Below are 23,890 nucleotides of genomic sequence, written 5' to 3' on the forward strand. Positions count from 1 at the left end.
ATGTAATTAAACTACTAACTTCGAATAAGCGTGTTGTTAATTAAATAGTTTTTTGATAGCGAAAAGAAGTTTACGCAATATCTGCACATATATGTATGTATGTATGCCTGTTAGAATTATTGTATTGTACATAAAATCAACAAGTGTAGAAATTACGTCTAATTAAGCATGTGATGATGTTTATTGAGCGGGTGGCATCCATTTTTAATTTAGTTCGCTATTTTTTTGTATTTTGTTTTTGGCTGCCTCGCTAATATTTTAGGTGTAGCTGAAGGCAATAGTCAAAAGTGAATTTCACAATTTGTTATCTCCAAAATGTATTCTTAAATTATCACGAGAATATATTAAATTACAAAATCGCGCAATAAAATGAAATCAAATGACAACATAGCGCCCAAAAATAAAGGCCACTGTGGTGGATGAGACATTGCAAAGAGAAAGAAATGAGAAAAAGTATAAACAAACAAAATGATTATTAAAGTACAAAAACAACAAAAAACGAGCCACTTTCACGAGCGTAAATGCCGTGACACACACAAAAATTAAGCATAATTGACAAGATAGCAAACATTTGTGGGGCTTAGCCCCCATGGCATACTCTTAAGCGCGCTCTTTGGCTGCGCTCAAAGAGAAAAGTGAGAGCACAGTAAGCATAAAGCTGATCGTCAATTGAATACAATTTTTAATTTCACAGATAACATGAAGCGTTTGCGCTACTAAATGTGAACTTCTGAAAAATTAAGCAAAAAATTTTCAAACACACATACATACATATACATATGTACATACCACTAGTACTCACTTTAGTTATTCACAGCTTGTGTGTAGTTTTTTTTATAGTGCTCTGCAAGCATTTACTTGTATGAACTAAAGATTAACAAGTGTATTCCAGCCATTTTACACACTAACACGCACACACACACATAGATACAGGCATACCAATAACTCTGATAAACGCCAAAACCAGGTAGTGCGTATTAGGGGCTTGACAAATTCACGGAAGCTCAACATGGCGAGTTCACTGCGTGTTCTTTTTTTTATTTTTGCAAAAATAAATAAAACTCCTTGAGTAAACACTAGTGTCGAAAGAAATTATCTCATAAATGAATGCTGCTTCTTCTTATGACACGCGCGCGCGTAACGCGTAGCTTTAGTCCAAATGAAACTAATGCTTAATGTACATACATATAGTATACGATTATCATCACATCATTTATTATTAGAATTTTTAAGGAATTATAAATCACTTTCATGCATGATATTTGCACATTCTTTGCGCTGCTTAACCGTTAGTCACACGCGTGGACTGCTGTAGGTAGCTGCGATAGGTATATAATATTTATACGGTGCTGGCTTCATATTACAAAGCGCTCAAGTTCAATTTGCTGGAATAGTAAATTGAAACATATTTGCTGTGGTAAAACTATATTGTTTTGTTAGTTATTTGGCGATGCGCTTAAATTTCACTTAAGCACATTTTCGCTATAATTAACCAGCGAGGCACTAGACGCTGATTTACTTTCTTTGAAGCTAACTTTACGGGGAATACTGAATGTTTCAAGAGCTTAAATTTAAGAAAAAACAACCTTCGAGTTCCAGAACTATGAACGTTCACACATCTGTCCTACTTTTGTTAGAAAGATCGAGCTAGTGAACTAATTATGTATTCTAATAACGTTATTTTGAGTGATTTCCATTATTCAAGCTCTAGATTATCAAATTTTGCCGTCCTTGAGTTCCATTTTCAGAGTGATTTGAGATTTAAGTAAGTCAGGGAGTGTCACGTTTTCCTTTGAGTCCATTCTATTTTTTCGGAGGGATTCAATTGAAAATGAGTCATCAAATAATATGAAGGAACTTGAATTTTAAATTAATTAAGGGCGTCATTCCATGTTATGACTTGTTTTTTAGAGGTTTTTAGAATTTGTTTCTACGACCAATAAATAGATGGAGCTTTGAGCTTATTATCATTTATTAACATATATATGGACAGTATAAATATAAAGTTTAAGCTAAAAATATCGTGTAGAACATGAGTTACAGCGTTATGAACACACCTCCTCGAAGGATGGGCAAAGCACTTCCCCTACGATTCTGCTTTATTGGCTTCTCGGAAACAAAAGAAATTAACGGTTTTAATCTGTAAGTTTAAGTGTATGGAAAAATTGGACTTTTGGTAGACATTTGAAACAAAAAGGTTTTTTGCAATAAAATAATCGAAATTTCAAGCCTTTCGCTAAAGCCTATTTTGAGCGCTTCGAACTGATTCTTCTTCTAACTGCTGACTTCGAATTTCTAAAAATCGTTTTACTATGTTAAAAATCTAATTATGATAATAAACTTTTTTTGAGTCCATTACATGGGATGATCCTAAGCCCAAATACTTCGTGCTAACGAGAATTATGTGAAAATTGGAATTTCGAGTAGACCTCTTAAAACAGAACATTTTCTAAAATCAATTTGGATAAAAACTACGTTGTATAAACGTTTCACAACAACTTAGGGCTCCGAAGTACTTACATTTATTACATTTAAACGAATTCGAATTAAATATTACTTTACGCTATGGAACTATAATTATTACTCGGATACCCCTCTTAACATTAATATAGTTCGAATTATCGAGTAAGAATAAGAGCAACCTACTTCCCTCTCTGAGGAATTAAAAGAATATTTTGTAAACGAGAAGAAAAGACTCAGAAACTTCTTTAAGGGTATTCGACAACCTAAAAACACTTCAAAAACCAAATATATGCCCCATTTGATTTGTTTAAAGTCGTTTGAAGAATTTTAACTATTTTTTATTGAAAAACAAAATTTATAGATCAAAAACGTACTAACAATATACAAACACATATTTTAGAATTTATTTAAGACTATAAAGAACTTAAGTAGTTATAATACCGATATGTTTTTACTTTTAAATACAAAGTAGAGTATAGGTGAATAAAAATATAAAACTAGTTAGAGCATTGCGGTCTTACCAAAATTACTTCTGTGATGATGCTGAAATGCGGCCGCCATTGAGCCGTTACCAGCATTACCGTTGTGCATCTTGGATGGAATCCGATAACCGGATTCGGAATAATTATACTGATTGTAAGTGAAACGCATTGTTTTGCCGTTTGCCTTTTGTCTTTTGCCTTTGTGCCGTATTTGGCGATGTTGTACGTTTGTCAGCTACGGTTTGTTATTGCAGCGGCGGATGCAATGATAACAACTGAGCTGAGCTGAGCTGAGAAAATCGAGAAGAACTCGATACAACTGTCTGCCTGCTAAATGTTGTTTTTATATTTATTTCTTTATATTTTATGTTTTTGTTATTATTATTTTGACTTTTGCTGCTGCGGCTTGTTGCCTGCTGAGCGCGCACTGCTGAACTGGTTTAACTTCAACTTAAGCGCACTTTTTTCGGGTTTATTATTATTGTTGTTGTTATTACAACTTATCGTTTGTATTTTCACGAACAGAGGCACTTCTTGTAGTTGTTATTTTATTTACATATATATATTATATATTTGTCACTATTTTTATTTGTTGCTGTAGTTGTTTTTGTGCCACATTTAGGCCGACTGTCTTTATCTCTGTCTTTGTGAAAAACTCTGATTTGCGGCATTTACTTGAGTCACAAACTTCAAAAATAAGTAAAAGAATACAAATAAGTACAATAAAAACAAAAAGTAAGTAGATAAAAATGCAACAAAATGTGAGCGTAAAGAATGCAAATTTAAAGTGAATATCAATTGGTTTTTTAGCGACACAAACAAATTTCGTATGAATAAAAGGTATTTTATTTCTTTAGTTGCTTTTCGTACGCGAATGTGGCAATCGCTGTTGCCGTGGCGTCCGTAGAAAGCCAGCGCCAGAAAGCTGTCATCAGTCAGCGAATGCAAACAGCATGAGCTTGCAATTGCCAACCAACCCAATGTGCACCAAATGCGGCCACTATGACCATAGTAACACTGCCAGCACCGCTGCGGTGTTGTTGCAGCCACGATAATATAATATGTGTCGCCTTCAGCGTGCCAGTGCAGGCGCTGGCGGGTTTTTAGGTTAGTATTTGCCGTTTAAGACTTTTGTATTTGAAAATAAATATAAAAAACAAGTTTATAAACAAATTTAAGCAACACTAAAGTAAATATAAAAAAAAAACAAGTGAATGCAAAAAAATTAAATTAAAATTAATATTCCGAATTTTTTCTCAAGATTCTTCATTGCCTTATTTTTTATCAAACTGTCCTGTTTTTAAATCTTCTCGTATTTTTATTTTCAATTATTTCATTTAATCTTATTTTTGTATATTTTTTTCTTCATTTTTTGTCGCGCTGGTTTCCTCTCATTCTGCTATCGGCACACAGTGTGCCTCAATCTTGCACTCGCTGCACTTCCACGCACTTTATTATATGACATACATATATGTATTTGGTGTAATACACTTATCTGACTGCTTTATATTAATTCATTCTACAGTAATACATATGTACATACGTACAGATATTGCAATTTAAAGGATGTTAACCTTGGCGGCACAGCACAACAGATTCCGTTTCGTTTTAAGGGCAAACGCCCTTTCGAATAACTGCAATCCCTTCACTGCAATCACTTAGTTTTGCATTTATTACAATGCATTTTTCATTTTTTTTTTCGAATATATGGTTTTTGAAACCTGCTTAACAGTATTTTATAACGTGAAATCTTGACGATTGTGAAAGTGGCAAGGCAACGCAAAACCTTGATGCAACACTTTTAATACTTCCTACTTTAACCAGCAGTTCGACGACCGCAAATGTTAAGAACTTGCTAGAACAGTTATTTATTTATAAACTACTCAGACTTGTAGTCAGTTGCGAGCTGTCACAAATTGTAACTTGTCAGAGTGCCTAAGTTCAAGGGTATTATAAATTGCAAAACTAGCAACAGAAAAAATTAATTACTGTGGTTTTAAATTGGAGTACTTTGGAAATTAAGCAGATTCTAGTAAGCAAACTAATCGAGGAACTCATTTCAACTATAAGGTGTAGAGGTTATTTAAATAAAATAAAAGCAACAAATATGAGGTTTCTAGGAATCCAGCTTTTAACCTGATCTGTGTCTCATTCTAGAGAATTTTCGAAATGCGTAACGTATTTTATAAATTATGTGATTTGGTTTTTGTAAGACTACTCTAATTGAAATTATCTTATCTAACTCGAGTTCTCTTCGGCGAAAAAAATATTTTTTGAAAAAATATCGTCTATTAACACACACTAATAGTTATTTTGAGTGTTTCGATCAAGAAATATGAATATTTTCATGATTATACGACTACTGGAACTGCTCAATAAAAATTAAAAAAAAGTCACAAATGGTGTTTTCAAAAAAAATTTAAGTTTAAGAAAAATAATGTCAAACACTTTTTACAAAATGAATAAATTTGGATTAAAGGCCTTTTAGCCCCTCATCTTCAAATCTGCAAATTCCTGTTTTAATATCATTGACAAAAATATTTTTTTTATTTTAGTTAATTTTTATTTAATTTCACCGATTTATTTTACAACAAAAACTTTAAAACTGCTGTTATTAAATTACATTTTCTTTAACACTTGCGCTTATATAAATATGCATGTATTTCTACAAAAATAAGCTGCCACTGTGCCTAAATATAAATAAGAATTTCGCTCTATTTATAAAACATATTTTTTTCTGCAATCGCTTGGCTTACGCTTAAACGGAACGAAATCGGAGACTGGCTTAAAACATTTATTTACTTTTAGAATGAAAACGATTGATGGCGTGGTATTGTATAAATATTCAAATGCAAGCCGGAAACACCTGTAGATTATGCAACTATTATTTCGCGTGTATTATAAACATTTTTTTAAATATTTATTTGCAATAATAAAAGCACTTTGTTTTAAATATAAAAATGAAAGCATTATTTATTTTAATTTCAGCTGTGCGCAAATATTTAGAGTGAAATACTTTGCTCAGCTGTTTTTTCATATATAAAATATTTATTTTTTGTTTAAATTTTGTATAAAAAATTAGGTTTTTTTTTAATTCTTTTATAAAAAAAACAACAATTTTTTAAATTCTTTTAATAGAAAAATATTTTTTTTTTATTAAAAAACAAAAAACAATTTTTTTATAGAATAACAATATTTGTTTTTACTATTATATATAATTTCTTTACAATATAATTTTCTTATTAATTTATTTTTTTAGTATATTATTTATTTAGCAACAAAATATTTTTTTATCTGCGGGTATATGTAATTTTAACCATTTCGTAAATTTTATTTTTTGTACTAATTTTTTTTGCCTTCATTTGCATAATTATTCACTGGTATTCTTTTAATAAATTTCCTTGTGTTCACCTAAGTTTAAATATTTTCTGTTTCCGCACTTTCGAATTTTATACACCACTCTATTAGTATTATTAAGTATTATTTGTTTTTCAAAATCTTATTTTTTCACTCGAATATTTTTCACTCTGCACACTGTTAATGCACTTGCAACAAAATGTTGCCTTTAAATTGTAATATTATTGTAACTCTGTGCGATCGCGATTTTCGCAAACGATTGCTTGCATTTAATTCTATGCCGAGCATTTTATACCGATCAAATGCGTTTTTGTAGAAATTATGTTATTGTTGTGGCGCTTTTTCTGCGTTAGTGTAAACAAAACTAAATAATAACAATAAAAAAGCTACCACCAGCACACACGCACATTATGATACAAGTGTTTGTATGTATGTATGTATGTATGTAAAACAGCGCCATCTCTTGATGACATTACATACATGCATACGCACACACATATGTCACGAGTCGCACAATCCAAATCAAAGTGAGCATTTATATTGCTATATAAGTATGTATGTTTGTATTTATTTATTCATGTTTTGATACTCTAATAATATTAATACCCTACTGCCGCTGCTGTTTTTGTTGGTCGTTCTCGCCTCCTTTTGCGACGTTTCCAATTTATGAAAGAACTTTTCGCGCAACGATTTTTCAGCTTTTTAAGCACAATTTTGACTGTCGGCGGTGACAGTTTTGCGACGGCTTTTTGCGAAATTTTCTTATTTAAACTCTCAATTTTCTCTTAAAACGATAAAACAACCGCTGCTAGATATCTAGCGTAGCACAACGAATGAGAACGAGGGCAAGTCTGGCGGACCACCGACGATAGGCTGCTGTTAGTCGCTGGATACGCATTACACGACGATGATACGTTAATGATAAGATAAAGTTCTTAAATAGATGTCAACAGAATCTACAATGTCTATATATATGTATTTAGTGTAGAGCTCCGGCGAACGAGCGCGAATTATCGAAACCGAGTGTCTCTATGCACACCACACAATTACTTTTTGCAAATCTAATTTGAGACAATTTGAGTCCGCTAGTTAAATTATTTTATATCATATTTTCTGTGTTTAACGCGTTGTTATCTTTAACGCTCACAACAAGTTCTGCGCGTCCGATCGCTTACGTTGAGATCGATGAACTGAAATGAAAATCATGAATTTCTGAAAAGCCAGCAGAACCAGCCCGATAGCTTTCGCGTTCGTAAACTCGCAAAGCGGACAAATCACTAGAGTGCAGTGGCTGAGCTGTATAAAGCAGCGAGCGAACAGCGGGCAGCGCTGAATAATAAAAATACAAGTAGCAGCGACAAGGCAAGTGAACGCACTGATAAAGTCGATGAGAAAAAAAAAACACGACTTGCTGTTTCTCACTTGCCGCTAACAGGGTAAATACATACTACACAAATGCACATACAGTGGGAAGGAAAAGTGTGAGCACAGTAGTTATTAATATTTTAGGGTAAAAATATACTGGGTTTTGTGTAAAGGGGCTTTAAATGTTAGAATTTACCGTTACTTGATAAAAATTCGGAATATAAAACAATAATAATTAATTCATTAAAAACAAAATTGTATTTAATAAATAAATAGTATTATAATAAAAATAAATAAAATTAATAAAAAATATTTTTTTACAAAAATTCATACTCTATATATAATATAAGTTTTTTTTTATTTTTAAGTAGGTCTGGATTAAAAAAAATTATCTAAAAATTAATCGTTACACAACTTAATAAAAAATTCTACATTAATAAATAATAATTAATTCATTATAACTATACCTTATATATTTTTTTAAATTCAAAATCCGAAATTCTTCAAAAGCACCATCCACAGACTTTACCCACACACTGTATGTTATAATAGTGTTAGATTGCTAAAGATATTTCACGCTCCAAATCAAATGTTGACGATCGTATTCAAAGTAAAAAACATTTAAATTATTCGTCAAATATGTGGAGAGGCCAAAACACTTGATAACTTGGCGTCGTCACACAACTAGTTTAATTGACCGAAATGAACGAATAAATTAAATAACAGCAAACGACGGGTACTGGGGTTAGGAATGTAAGCATTTCGTTGAATAGTACACCATTAAACATGCACATATGTTTAGTAGTGTACAGAAGTACAAACACACGTATGTATGAATATAGACACACCTGTTAATGATTATGATATACATACAAATATATGTACAATAGTTTATAACACGTTTATATGTATGTAAATAGGCGCGATTATGAAAGCGAAGTATTAAGAGTCTACACAAGAGCAGCACGCATACAATTTAGAGCGCATAAAAAGCGAAAGAGAAGAGAATTAAAATAGAACACCTATAGCTTTAGCTTAAATGAGTGAAAAAGAAAAAAGTAAATAAATTATAATAACGGTAAGCTTTCATTTTGAACTTCTTAACAAAGTTGACTACACGCTACAGAAACCAAGAGAATGACGGTTAAAATTGTCAAAATTGCGCGCATTCGCTCAACCATTTGATGCCAACTCAAACATATGTCTAATAAATTACTTAGCAAATTTACTGACACTGTCGACATATTTTCAAACACACATTCAAGCGCCTCAAACACACACACATTAAAATATGCGCGTCAAGAAATTTGACGTACTGTACACAAAGAAACATACAGCCTATATTAAAGCGCGCAGAAAAATCATTCATTTTGCTTTAATCGCGACTAAATGACGCACGATCGCGTGCCAAATTCACGTTTATGTACAGATTTGACAACAACGGCAAACACACACACACACACACGCTAGCACTATACATATATACGCGCACGACATTCTGCGATGATCGTCATCCTTCAACATCATATACAATTCATTCGTACAATAACAAACGTCTCAACGACCAATAGGAATGCAGCTATGTTTGTAGGCAATACGAGGTAGCCATGCGAACACACACAGCCACAACAAATTTGCGTATATAGATTTTTGGTATGAAAAATTTCGGCAAAAACCGTATTCTTTGTATTACTCCCTCTCAGTGTGCGTGCGTATTGGTTACTCAGCAAGGCAGAGATGTTAAATGTTTTGATTGGCCAGTTAGCGCGGCAGAATGTGCTCATACGCATATTACGGTTTTATGTGTACGCCATATGTATGGACCGTTGTTGAGTCTTCAAAAGCGTTTGCGATCGTAGATATAACAACAAATACATTCACACGCAGATTAATTGTGCGCACATTTTATATTTGGCGACAAAATGGAGTGAATGGTGTAAAAAAGGCGCGTTCCAAAGTAAATATTTATTTGACTTTTAAAAAAGAATAAAATAAATTATGTTTATTTACAAGAGTCATATTTCTGATAGTGATTTTGAAGATAATAATAACAAATATTAAAGAAAGATTTAAAACGAAAAAGGTTGCCAATGAAATCGAAAAAACAATGAGATGAGGATATTAGACTATTTCTTTGGAAAAAGTTTGTCTTGGAAAAATGGTAATCGATCGACTTGAACGAAATTATGGCACACTATTCAGTTGGACTGGGTCAGTGTGTTATTAAAGTCATTTGGAAAATTCAAATGAAAAATGGAAATATTAAATTTGTAAAATGGAAAACTTTTGTAAAAACAAGGACAACTCTACACTGCAATCTCAAATATCAAATCAATATCAAACTAGAGGAATTCAAGAATGCGTACAGCTAAACATATTTTCAATGAGGGTTGGTATATATAGAAGAACTAAAATGGTTCAGAAACATTATATAAAACTAAATATGAAAAAATTATTTATATTTCAACATTATACACATGCTGCATTACCACTTTCAATGTGAACCATTTTTTACATCGTAAAAAAAATTAACAATAAAATTTCTTGCCATTATGCTGCTCTCACTCACAATTTGAAAACCCGCGTACAGGGCAGAATAAATGATTTTTTTTTTTAGAAAAGACAACGCTATAAGAAATATTTATATATACAGACATTTTGTATAATCAAGATCATATTGGTAATTTTTAGAATGTTCTGATTGAAATAATAAATAAAATCAATTATAATGAAAACTAAAATACAAACATCAAATATCTCTAATATGTATCCCGCTCTTCATGGATGTCAGGAAGTTTTCACTTATGTCGCGCGTAGTTTACGCAATCATTTTATTTTCTCATCTTATTATTCTTTATTTATTTTTTTCTTTTTTTAATAAAAAATAATTTCGTTTATTAAACGCAAGTACAAATGCACTGACAAATAATTCAATAACTCACAAGCTGCAAAAAAGAAGAAACAATTTAACGCTCGCACCGAAAATAGCAACACTTTGTGCAGAAACCACATCAAATTTGCCATAATAATTTGCGAATTTATCTTTCTAGACAGCGAGCAGACATTTGTTTATCTACAAACATGCACATACATACGTATATATGTTTGTGTCTATATTTTTGCAAACCCGTGCATATAAATTGAAGAAGAATTGTACATACATAAATGAACCAGAGTTTGAATAAATAAATCGAAAAATAAATTTTTATGTTTACTTAAAGAAATAATTTTAGCAATTAATTTCACAATTTAACTTATTTTATTTTTGTCTGCCCAAGCCTCATATAAGGAACACATACCGCCGCCAAAGACTGTGCTTTAAAGGCCGAGAACTGATAATATTATTTTGGTTATGAAGTAAAAAATTGCCTAATAATATGTAAACAAAAACATATGATGTCTTTTATAGAAAATGTGAAATTTCAAGCACTTGAATGTTATCCATTTTTCCGCTTGTTGTTGGTAAATCTCTTGTAGGTTTTGCGAAACTTGAAAGAATGGGTCAAGATAATTTTAGGGAACTAAAAGCCTCCTCACAATCCCACAAAACTAAGTATGGTGGAGGAAAATTTGCATGACATCTCTCTTTTTTGGTTCAATAAAGCCGACAGACCGTGAGGGCTGGAGAAAAATATATATTAAATGTTTGAATACCAACATACAATATCCAAATCCCACGACAGCCGGTTCTGCGGAACCAGAATTGACCCGGACCCGGCCAAGGCCTGTTTGGACCCATAAGTCATTATATGTCGCACCCTGGGCATTGACGTTTGATGACTTTTTATAGATTAACTTAACCATCTCCTCACTTGCTTAGAGTACTAGCAATTTGTATTTGGCGCAAGTAGTAGATGATTTGTCGAGTGTATTTAAGCGTTTTTAAGTGTTAATCAATTAAGCGCAATTCTTCTGTACGAGTATTCGCAGATCTGACAAAGAAGAAAATACTAGTGGTCACGTGAACGTGAGTGGTAAACACTTGTCCTTCACAACAATTTTTTTAATGTTTAATAAAGCTTTGAAATGTAAGATGTAAGCTTGAAGTCTGCTATATTTGAAGTCATAAAGTTTTGACAACAACACTCAACACTCCAATGGCGAAATATTTACATGCATCATTTATATAATTACATGCGTACATATTACAATATTTGCAGTTAAAATATTGACAAAATACTATTATTTACACATTTACACACACATACACAGACACCTTTGTATATCCATGCAAATTTCCATACAAAAGAAGAAAAAACATTACGATTCTGCCTAGAATGAGGCAAATATGGAAAATTCCGAAACAAATGAAACATCGTATAAATAATTACGAATCAGCTTTGAAGGCGACGAAAATCACCAAGTGGAAAGGTCATAAAAAAGGAATTAACAGTTGTTTTTGCGCTTTCCTTTTTTTATAATTTTACGCGATTTATTTTTCATTTGGTGCTGCAAGTCTACATACATATGTACATAATTGTAGAATTTATTTCTAAATAGGAGAGTACAATAAACCGCGCGAACAGGAACAGGCCATAACCTTGAACCAGTTACGGCCCCCAAACCGCTGCATCATACTATTTATGCATTATTAATTACCCACGGGGCGACAGAGATGGCAAACGCGTCGACAGCCGGGTGTCGGCGGCGGCCCTCAGTCGTAGGGTATAATATAATACATTCATAATCAGAATCAAAACAGATATTGTTGTAATCACACAACAGTTGTAATCCGTCACAAAAAATGTTATAAATTATACATAACTGAATTCACTAAGTGCTCGACGCATACACGGTACTGGTTAGAGAGTGTGAGAGAGCGGGGGGAGGCGCGGTAATGAGCGCATGTGAATACAACAAACTTAATTACTTGCGCGCTTACGCAAAGGCGAGTGCGCTGTCGCAAAAAACACGATAAATTATTTTTATTTAATTGGAGAAGTTTACACCCGGCGCATAGATAGTAGCTTACTCACGGCCGTAATATGTACATATGGTGATAATGATGGGGAATCGCACCAAATGATCATTAAAGCAGTCAACTATGCCGATTGCAATATTGTCATATAATATTTTTGCGATTGTTTTTGTAATTAATTCTTACAATTGTTGACAAAATTAATGAGTGATTTATTATGTAAACTTGCATATCGTGTATGTAGTTAATTTATTTGGTATTAATATTGCCAATTTGTAGAAATTATAAATAAGTTTCAATGAGCAGTTGCATGCTGGAGGTAGGAAATAAGATGACGTGAGGAATACGACGAGTTTGAAGATAGACTCTTGTTGTTTTTTGTAGCAATAAACGTTTCCAAAAACTAATTGAGAGACTACTCTTTTGAGGTAGCAGTCATTTATTGGAAATAATGCCGGTTCTGAAAGCGTAGGCCCTACAGTCGTAAAAACTCACCGCAGATCCTTATGAACTTGTTCTCAGTTCTCATAACTCTTTGCAATTGTAAAGGCTTACTTATAGATGCATATGATTAAATTTAGATAACTCTCAATTCCCTTAATGAAGAAAATTATTACGATAAGCAACATTCGAATTAAATGGGGTTCATAGACCCCTAATAAGTATTAAAGTTATGTTCTGAAGATCATAGACACTATTAAGTCTTGAACTTTTGTTATAAAGATCAGAGTCCTCTAATAGATCTTGAACTTATGTATACTTTCTTTTAACTATCGACGATTTATTCATCGATCTGGACCCCGGCTGTGTGTGTGAAGAAACATTTTAGGAGCTCTCGAGGCTTTCTCCACGAACTAAAGTTTCTCAAAATATACTCTAATTATTTTTAGTACTCTGTGGTTACACAAGACATGTTCTCCATAAATAACAAAGTCTATTTACCATTGTCCCAACTGAAAATTAATTAACAGAATGATAAACCTTAACATTTTGCTCATTGCAATCCTTTTTTTTTTTGCTTTACAATTTTATCATTTTCTCCTAAATATTTTCATCGGTTCGTTTCTACCAAAAATCTGATCGAATTCAGAACGGACTTTGCCACAACAGATTGCTGGTTTATCAAACAACCGAATATCACTTTGCCAACTCGATAATCGAGTAACTGTTTATAATCTGTGAATTTCATATATAGAAGCTTATAATAATCTTTCAAGTAATGCAATTTGTTTACAGACAAAGTAACGATTTTACAAAAATATTTTATTTGGATCAACATTATCAAAAATCTAGAATTAATCCGTCTCTTTTAAAGTACTATGAAAAAAGCACGAATATTTATAATAATTATATATTATTATATATGCATACATATGTGCTTTTATATGTACTGGTACTTATGTATGTATGTATGTATATCACTTGAATGCCAGCATGAAAGCTGAAAAATTATTTTCATTATAAATTTAGTGTCATCCATGCATAGCAGGAAAACACCTCAGGTGTCAATTAATGTGTCACGACTGCGAAGCTGTAGTCGACGCTAAAGAAAAGGCAACACATCAAGTATGCCAGCGACAACAACATAAACAAATAAGAAAACCTCAAAATTTTGGCGTTGACTTCAGTAATATAATATATGTGTGTGGCACATAAACATACATACATACAAACATATATGAAAATATTTTATTTAATGTTAAAAGCAAAAAAAAGTATGATGTTGACTAAAATTACATTTTAAATTCATTCTTTTCAGAAATTAACTGACAAGGTACAGGGGATGGACAACATTTTGAAATAATTCTTAAATATGAAGAAAGCTTTATATCCCTGGTACACACGGAGATCAAAAATTGTGTAAATTCGCTTGTTTATAACGGTGAAGAATTTTAAAATATTAATTTTCGAAGCAAAAAAAAAATATATGTATTGGTATTTAAAGTGGAGTGAGCAGCAAGAATGTTATTTTTCAAACTACCGGAAAACTTAAATTTGCGTAAATGGGACTGCCAACATTATGGCCAAAACGAGACCAACAACAATGATAACTGGCGGCAATCTAATTTCTTTATTTTTTCAAGCGTGTAAAAATGTGCAAAGTCATGGTTAGTGGCCCTGCCGAAAATTTTATAGGTTATGAAATACCGTAGGAAATCATACAAGTTATAAAAAATATGTCAATTTTGTTTTTTACATTTTTGATATATGAAATCCAAAGATATACAAAAAAATTTTAAATTACAAATTGTTGAAATTTAAATTTTCTCTATTTTATTCCGTAAATTTTCAACTTTTTCTAAAAATTTCAATTCTAATTAATTTCTTCTCGCTGGGTTACTTCTTTCTTACATATACACATGTACCTTAGTACATAAAGGTATGTATATGTATTTGAATTTACGCATGAATTAAATAAAATGAAAACAGCATAAAATTGGCACCGGTACGACACCGTACCAAATGGTAAATAGTAAACAAAGAAGACGAATAAAGAGGAATAATAAATAATTTTCTGCACACGCTTGCTGGCAAACAATAAATTATACATAGAAACATATGTACATATGTAAGTGTTGGCATACTTAAAATTGAACATAAAAACAATAGTTTTTCAATTTGATTTGAAATATTTATATTTTCCTGATTTTAGTCTTGCTTTGACATTTATTGCTGATGAACTTTAATGATTAATTAAGTTTGAATTAATTAAAAAAAAATATTTTGGTATTCGCTTGACTTTATAATGCAAGAGAGCATTGATGATTTTACGAAAAACTTGTCTAGATATACTCTATTCATTTATTTTTTTTCAGCTGCAAGGAGCTACTCAATTTTGATGATTTACTAAAATTAACCGACATATTTAATTTACACCCTACCTTAATAATTTTAATTTACTTACCCTACATTCAAAAACACAGAAGGTAATATATAAAGGTATATAAAGCAACAACACTAACTGAGTAATATATGACAATTAAGCGAGTATGTGTACAATAATATCGAAATTGAATCACAGTGGTCCAAATTCCCAAAAAAACTCTACTATTCTGAAAAACCAAAGAAACTGCCCTGAATATAAGTATATTTTGCATTTTGTAATATTAAATTCCACAACATTTTAACGGAGTAGAGATGATCCCTTTGGTTGTTGAAAGCCATGTCGAAAGCAGATAGGGATAGCATCATATATATTTTTTTAAATTTGATCTAAAAATGTGAAGTCTCAAAATTTGAACTTAGCCATGAAATTAGACGTTAAGCGCTCTTTTCCAAAAAAGAAAAATATTTCCCAAATTGTTTGGTGTTAAACCACTGTGCAATGATTGATACATGCTTGTACACGTACACTTATTATTGATATTTGTAAAGTACAACTGACTGATTGATACCAATGAATTGAAATCGATGTCAAATAAATAACACTTTATCAATAAATATAAATAATGTTTTTTTTTCGATTTTACAGAATTGAATCGATATTAACTCGTGAAACTCGGGGTGAAGGAGTAATGTTACACGTTGAAAAAATAAATAATGAATTTTATTCCATTGATAACAAGCAGCTGTGATGCTGTATTTAAATTTCGTAACCATACTATTTGGGGCCTTAAAAACCTATGGTCCGATTTCGGCGATTTTTAGAATGGGGCTGCCACACTATAAACATAGTATTTGTGCAAAGTTCTGCACCAATATCTTCACTAGTTCTTACTTTATATATTGTAATGTAAACGATTCAGATCGACTTCAAAGTTCTGGTATATAGGAAGTAGGCGTGGTTGTGAAGCGATTTAGCCTATTTTCACAACATATCATTGGGATGTTTGGAAACTGTTACAAACCAAGTTTCGTGAGTGCAGCTTCCATCTGCCATTTCTTATGTGAAATTTAGTGTTTCTGACTTTTTTCGTTAGTCAGTTAACCCACTTTTAGTAATTTTCAACCTCACCTTTGTATGGGAGGTGGGCGTGGTTATTATCCGATTTCTTTCATTTTTGGACTGTCTTAAGAAGTGGCTAAAAAAACGACTGCAGAAAGTTTGGTTTATATAGCTCTATTGGTTTCCAAGATATGTACAAAAAAAAACCTTTTTTTTTTTGGGGGGGGGGGGATTTCTCATGGCCCAAGAACAAAACTATAATTATTACATCCACATATGCGGTTTTCGCCATTTTGTGGGCGTGGCAGTGGTCCGATTTTGCTCATTTTCGAAAGCAACCTTCCTATGGTGCCAAGAAATAAGTGTGCCAAGTTTCATCAAGATATCTTAATTTTTACTCAAGTTACAGCTTGCACAGACGGACGGACGGACAGACAGACATTCGGATTTGAACTCCACTCTTCTCCCTGATCATTTTGGTATAAATAACCCAATATGTAACTCGTTTAGTTTTGGGTGTTACAAACAACCGTTATGTGAACAAAACTATAATACTCCCTAGCAACTTTGTTGCGAGAGAATAAAAATGTATTTAATCTCTCACGAAATCCAAAGAAAAAACAATTCTTAAGATTAATCATTGAACCTCATGGACTTCTTGCACCTTGAACCCGGCTGGAATTAAGTTGCATTGATTGCCTGCTTTTGAACTCGTGATGCTCATTAAGACATCGCGACACTTTATGGTTTTAATCTCAATTAGACATGAAACATAAATTCTAAGGTCAAAGAAATTATTGTACAAACCGTTTAGTAATTGGAATTATCTGCCAATTAACAACAATGACTCAATATAATTATATTAAAGAATGGAATGCGGATTTTTAATAATTAGTCCACTGTTTGTGAGAGAATCTAACCTATACTACTATTATAAAGAGGAAAGATTTGTATGTATTTTTGTAATGTATAAACTCAAAAACTCTTTCACCATTGGAAAGCTACGTTCACCCCGAGTAACAGGCCGAGGCTATATTTATTGCTAGAATCTCAACTTTCGGGAAATAGTTCCTAGGTGAGTGTGGACATCAAAGACTAGATGTCGTAATAAGTTTTAGCTCATTACAAATAAAATATAATTTCACGTATTTTACGCAAGAAACGGGAAAGTACATACATATGTATGGGAGAGTGTGTATAAGTGTTTAAAAACTTATAACTTTTGAAATGTTTGTTTTAACCCGTGCGAAGTCGGAGCGGTCTGCTAGAATTTACATAAAACAAAAATGCTCAAATTCTTATAAAACTACAATTGGTCAATTTGGGGTTCGGAGAGGTCTTGGCTGCGGTTGTTTAAAAATTCACGAGAGTTTAATTATAAATTAAATTATTAAATTAACAAAGAATACTATAGCCTTAGAGATGTATTTTAATTTTCTTAACAAGTAAAGTTATAATTTTATTTTTAAATTCAAAAGCCGCACGTATTTTATTAATCCTCCACTAAATGCATAATCCTTCCGTCTTAGTGCGAAGCTGTGATTAACGCGCGATTTAGTATCGTTGTCATGAAGGCGCGATAAGCGCCTGCAGCGTTATTTATAATTATATTATTGTATTTGTGATACTAAAGGTGTGCATGTATCGCAATGGCAAATAATTTTGTTTTGTAATAGTAGTGTTGTAATACTTTACGCAGACTAGTGTATACAAGTTTTTTCTAGTATACAGCAGCATCACTGCTGCGATTTAGGATGCACATTAGGGTGCACGTAAAGTTTCAAGTTATTTTTTAGTTCATAAATAGATATTAACTATGTGAATATTTTGATTTTAAACTGCCTTTGTTGTTGTTTTGGGGCAGAAAATTAAATTGATTACCATTGTCGAGCTGATAGCTTTCGAATGGATAAAAGTATGAGTCCGTTATCAATACCGCACTGACTGTCGTGGGTACGAAAAAACATTTCCGTGTTTTCCATCTTGAGACCTCCAAGGAAAGGTGAAAAGGCTAAATCACAAAAATAAAAATAAAAACAATTTGGTAAAAAAAGCGCTCACCCTAATGTGCATGTTTTGACACAAACGGCGTCCCGTCAGAGCAAGTTCAAGTTAGATTGTCTAATCTAAATTTTCACTAGCGTCAGCATTTATGCATCATAAAATGTAGGAAAAACGGCTGTACAACGACTGTTGGAGCACAAACGTATGGTAGTGAAATAATTAAAAATAAATATTTTTTTTGGTAAAATTTAAAAATAATTAATAAAATAATTATCATTGCATAAAAATGACAAAATTGAATTTTATGCGATGTCACATATGTTGTTCTTCAATGAAGTAATTTTTAAGTAACTTGTATACGAACTACCCTTTACTTTGCATCACATATGTATGTAAGTACATAAGTGTCCAATTTTATGACAATAATATAAAATTTGGAATAACAAAAGTGTACAAATATATGTACAACATGCAAACTGTATTTGTTGTGCTTTATATGCACGTGATGCGCTTAGACTAGCAGAGTCACGTGACTCGTTTAACTGTAAACAAAAACAAATTATTACAAGTCGTTTTAGGTCCGGTATTACAATGTATATGGGGGCTCGTGCTATGATTAAATATACGCAAATATATGTATATTTTCACTAAAAAATGGGTATTAAGTAACTTAAACTTCACTTAAACTTTTCAAGAAGAATGTAACCCTTAATTATTAATTAATTTTTTATGCCATTAAATCTGTATTAAATGAAATTCTTTTAAACCTCTTTCTAAGTTTTTCAATACAAAAGTTGGCAAAAATTATATGTATATATAATTACTTTATGATTACCTCGATTACACCTTAGTTTCTAGGGCTGGTGTCGTCCGCCAAAAAATCATATCGACATACCTGTAAAACAAATTAGATAAAATTGATATAGAAAATGTTTCGATATTGTATGAATAAGGTATAAAACTTTATATGATTTCAATTTAAAATGTAATATAAGTATTTTATTATTTATTAATTAACAGTATTCGGGGTATTTTTTTGTTGGTATGCCTGTCACTATTGAAAAACGCCAAAAGCATAACATTTTATGTAAAAGATGGTACAAAATAAGTGCACCCAATTTGGTATAAAAATTGGAAAGTGATCATCACTCCGGACTATAACTTTTCAAGAATCCTGATATCGAGCATGCGGACAAATTTTTTTACCGAAATATCTGAGATAGTCTATAGATATTCCGTGGGAATATTTTCTAACGTGTAAAATCGGCTCAAAATCGGCAGAATTTTAACCAAAAAAACTCACTTTTTTCGCCATACATTGGCTCGAAAGAAAAAGTTATAATAAATATAAAGAAAAATCATTAGTTCATTAACTAGATAATGTAATTAAAAATGTGTGTAAAATTTGAACAAAATCGCTTCATAACTTTTCGAGGAATTGTGTCCTCCGATTGAAATTGAATTGAAAAATTGAGTTTTGAGATAAACGCGTTTAAAGTTTTACCTTCACACTGACGTGGCTTGAACGGCGGAACTTCCAAAAGGTATATCTCTTAGAATATTACTCGGATTGATTTGATATTCAATAACACAAAAAAAATTAGCATATTTTGAAATTTGAAAACCGCTTAATACTATTTCACGGAAAATGTTCGGTCACATCCGAACTTAGCCCTTCCGTTTGTTATAAAAAAACGGCCCGGGTACCATCTTTCGAAATATAATTATATTATATTATAAGCCTACAACCTTCAATAATTTTACAAAATTTGATAGAAATCAAATCCATGTACAAAAAAATATAATATAACAATTTTACATTTTTTTTTTTAATAATATCAATTTTTTTAATATATGAAATATAGTATAAGTAGGTATCCCTCAATCTCAAGTACCAACAAAACCTGCAGAATGACTAATACTGACTGATTGATATCCAGACAGACAATTATCATTTTATTATTTTAATTAATCATTGATAGAATCAGTATTCTTCCAAACATGCGCCATTAAAGCCATACAGATAAATCTATTAGCCAGCACACCCAAAATAACTAGGTGAGCAACAATAGTATTATCAATGACTGACTAGAAGTGATATCTTACTGATTTAGAAGCAAAATACGCTTTACACGCAAATAAAAGAGGAACATTTGCATTTAAATACACGTGTACATATAGACAGAGAGACGCACTATCAACAGATTTTAGCACAAGCGTGTGTATGCTGATATAATTCGAGTACAACAACAATTAATGGCAGTCAACAGTCGATGAACGATAAGCGACTAAAAACGCACAAACCATTGTCGACTCGTATTCATCATTGCCAAATTCACACACACACACAAACACACACACACAAATGCGTTTGATGTGAATGAGTAATACCCGGTCGCGAAATGCTTAAAAACAATCGCCTATATATATTTCATTAAATTTTCGTATTCAAAACATGTCTGTTAAATCAGCCACTCGAGACACTCAGCCATTCAGTGATACCGCGATTTAGGCTGTGTGACAAAAAAAATGCAAAAACAATAACTACATAGTATAGATGCGAGTTAACGCCTACGACGCGTACTATATATATATTATACATACATATGTATATATTTTATTAAATATATGTATGTTTGTGTCAACAGGAGCTGACAACAAGTCAATTACGTTTGATTACAGCCGAAATAAAAACAAGTACAACAATAATTATATTATATATGCTTGTATGTTGTGTACTGTAGAAAGTCCAAGCACGTCCGTAAAAATGGCCTATTAAGTTGTTTTGAACACATAAATGAAGAATTTCAGAAATTATTGAGACATTTTGCAGACAGTGATTTGATTTTGCCAATGATTACAACAAATGTGTCGCAAAGTGTGTTTTGAAAATTCTTACAGTGTATAAAAGCAATATGATAATTTGATTGATGATCATAAACTATCGAATAGATACAGTATTATTTCAAAACGAAATTGAATATCTGGGACTTGAAATACATGCGTACAATATTTATGTTTTTAAAGATATAGAGTGAAAGACAGAGAGGGAAAGAAAGATAAAGAGAGAGACTCACGAGTTCTCACTTAAACAAAAGTACGACAGCAATTTTTAGGACCCTCTAAATCCATTTCAAAAGTCGGAATACAGAATTCTCCGTCAACTAAAAATCTACCAGAACATGTTATGGCCCACGGGTGATTCAGAAAATATGGATTTATTTTAAGCAAACAGAGTAACATATTAAAAGCTTTCAAATCGTAGAAATGTATAATATTTTTGCCAAAATTTTGCAGGTTGTCCTTCGTTATCGTTAAAATATTAACCTTAATTGAACCTAACCTAACTTCCTTAACTTTTTCTCTTTTTGAATTTTTGTTGTTTTTAGAGCAATATTTTAAATACATTCGAGTTATAAACAAGACAGACTAACTTTTTAAAACTTTTCATACTTAATAAATAGGAAGATGACTCAAAAACTGTTCAAAAACTTCATAATAAAGTATTAAGAAATATTGTTGGGAAAAAATCAGAGTAAGGCCCTTCAAGAACACCAAATCTATTGGAAAAACTTCGTCAATAAATGGCTAGCTTCTTTTTAGCAAATATAACGGGAGCTTTTTAGACTTGTGGTTTTCTATTAGACAATACTTTTTTTTGGAACTGGTTATTTTGACAGCTATTACTAGATTTATACCCGGCATATTTTGTAATTCCATAATGAACATACTTAGAGGATAAGTCTCCCTATGAAATCATTACTTATTTTAGCACTTAAAGAGCGGCTTGACATCTAAACTTAGAATTGAATTACTTCACTCTACAATTCGATTTGGAATAGAGAACAACCATGAATTTGATTTTGATTCCAAAATATTTTTTCCAGTCGAAATGCGGTACATACTTTATAGAAAAATATTTAGATTTTTAGTTGTATTTTTGAGACTTTTTCGCATCTAAAATCTAATCTTTTTATTCTATTTCACGTTCAAAAAATCGAAAATACAATTAAATTTATGTTTGAAATATTTATTGTTTATTTATATATTTATATCAAAAAATTATTTTCGAATTTTGCTATTTTGTCTGCTTTTATTATTATTTTCATAGCTGATTTCCACGGAATCAAAATATCAAGCTTCCTCACATCAAAATATACTCAAAGGAATTTTAGACAAAAAATGCAATATCTTTCATTTTTATAGCATTAAATTTTTAAAATTCTCACTGCTATCACAACAACATTTAACGCCTTAATGTAGGTCATAAAATGTTTTCTCTGAAGTTCAATCATAAAAAAATGTAAAAAAAAGTACGACAGTTCAGCGGCGAGAGCTTATTAAATATGCACAAACACACACACACACACATACAAATGCATATACAGCAAATGAAAACAATCAATGGCGCTGCTGCCTCTGCCGCTTTTTGTACTCACCTCGCCAAACAAATGCATAAATAACAGAATAACAAACTAACACACACTTGCATACATATGATAGGGTACGGCGTATCATTAAAGTATTTGCACATTAAATTAGCAAATTATTTTTTTTTTTTTGCGAGTCTCACTTGTTGCACTCTTTGGTGTTTGGACTTGTTGTCATCGTCATGTGGTTGCTTGATTGTTGTTGTCGCCGTCGCCGTCATACCTGTCTGCCGTCTGCCTGTCCGCCCGCTGTCAATGTGTATTTTTCTCAGCTAAAGTTCATGCAGAGTTCATTATTTGTTTATATAAGGCGTTGGCCGCGGCAACCAAGAATATTCACTTCTGCTGCTGCTTCTTCTTCTGACTTTGGCGCGCTGCTCTGTGGCTCTGCTCTGTGTTTTTTGCCCGTCTTTATGGCTTTGTTGCTTTCATTGCATTTAAATATTCGTACAAATAATACAAACAAATGAAATTAACTGTTTACATAAGATTATAAACAAAGCGGCGAATTGCGAATTTCTACAAATCGGTTGTATGTACATATGTAAGTATATGGTACTCGAGTACAACAAATCGGTAGTGTGATCGTAGAATACTCTACGCGCTTTGTTTTTTTTTTGCTCATCCTTTTTTATTTATTCACTTTTTGAATTCTAAATTTCTATTTCAAGGTGAAATCTACTCGTATTTTACCGCAAGCATAAAATCGCGCATTGCAGCGCAGGCGAGTAGCGATAAATTGATTTGTTTTCGTAAAAAAGCAATAGAATAGCAAATAAGACTGGGTTATTCGCCATAAAAGGTAATAATGAGCGTAATAACAATAATAATAATTGTAGACGACAATAAAATAAATTTTTGTATTTGTATGTAAATATGTACGAGATGTATCTGTATCGCGATGTAATTAATCGAAATGTTATAAAGAGGATGTCTTAACATTTCAATCTATACATTTTTTAACCGTTAAAATAATTAACTTAGG

General features: G+C 31.8%; 1 protein-coding gene across 5 annotated transcripts in view; it reads right to left on the minus strand.

Moving 5' to 3' along the window:
• Window positions 1-23,890, minus strand: part of LOC105208850 (nuclear factor of activated T-cells 5) — a 71,656-nt gene that overhangs the window by 30,067 nt on the left and 17,699 nt on the right. The window contains exons 1-2 of one of the 5 annotated variants that reach the window (XM_029038093.2): window positions 6,914-7,690; window positions 2,985-3,632 (exon numbers count right to left, since the gene is read on the minus strand). The exons of 1 other annotated variant lie outside the window; for it this stretch is intronic. In XM_029038093.2, the coding sequence (XP_028893926.2) occupies window positions 2,985-3,114 (130 nt within the window). In that variant the 5' untranslated portion in view covers window positions 3,115-3,632; window positions 6,914-7,690. Of the gene's footprint in view, window positions 1-2,984; window positions 3,633-6,356; window positions 6,860-6,908; window positions 7,691-23,890 lie in introns of those variants that run through there. 3 more of the 5 variants (XM_011178913.3, XM_029038096.2, XM_029038094.2) reach the window with 3 other exon arrangements.

This window comes from Zeugodacus cucurbitae, chromosome 5, assembly GCF_028554725.1.
Source record: "Zeugodacus cucurbitae isolate PBARC_wt_2022May chromosome 5, idZeuCucr1.2, whole genome shotgun sequence".
Classification (NCBI taxonomy): Eukaryota; Metazoa; Arthropoda; class Insecta; order Diptera; family Tephritidae; genus Zeugodacus; species Zeugodacus cucurbitae.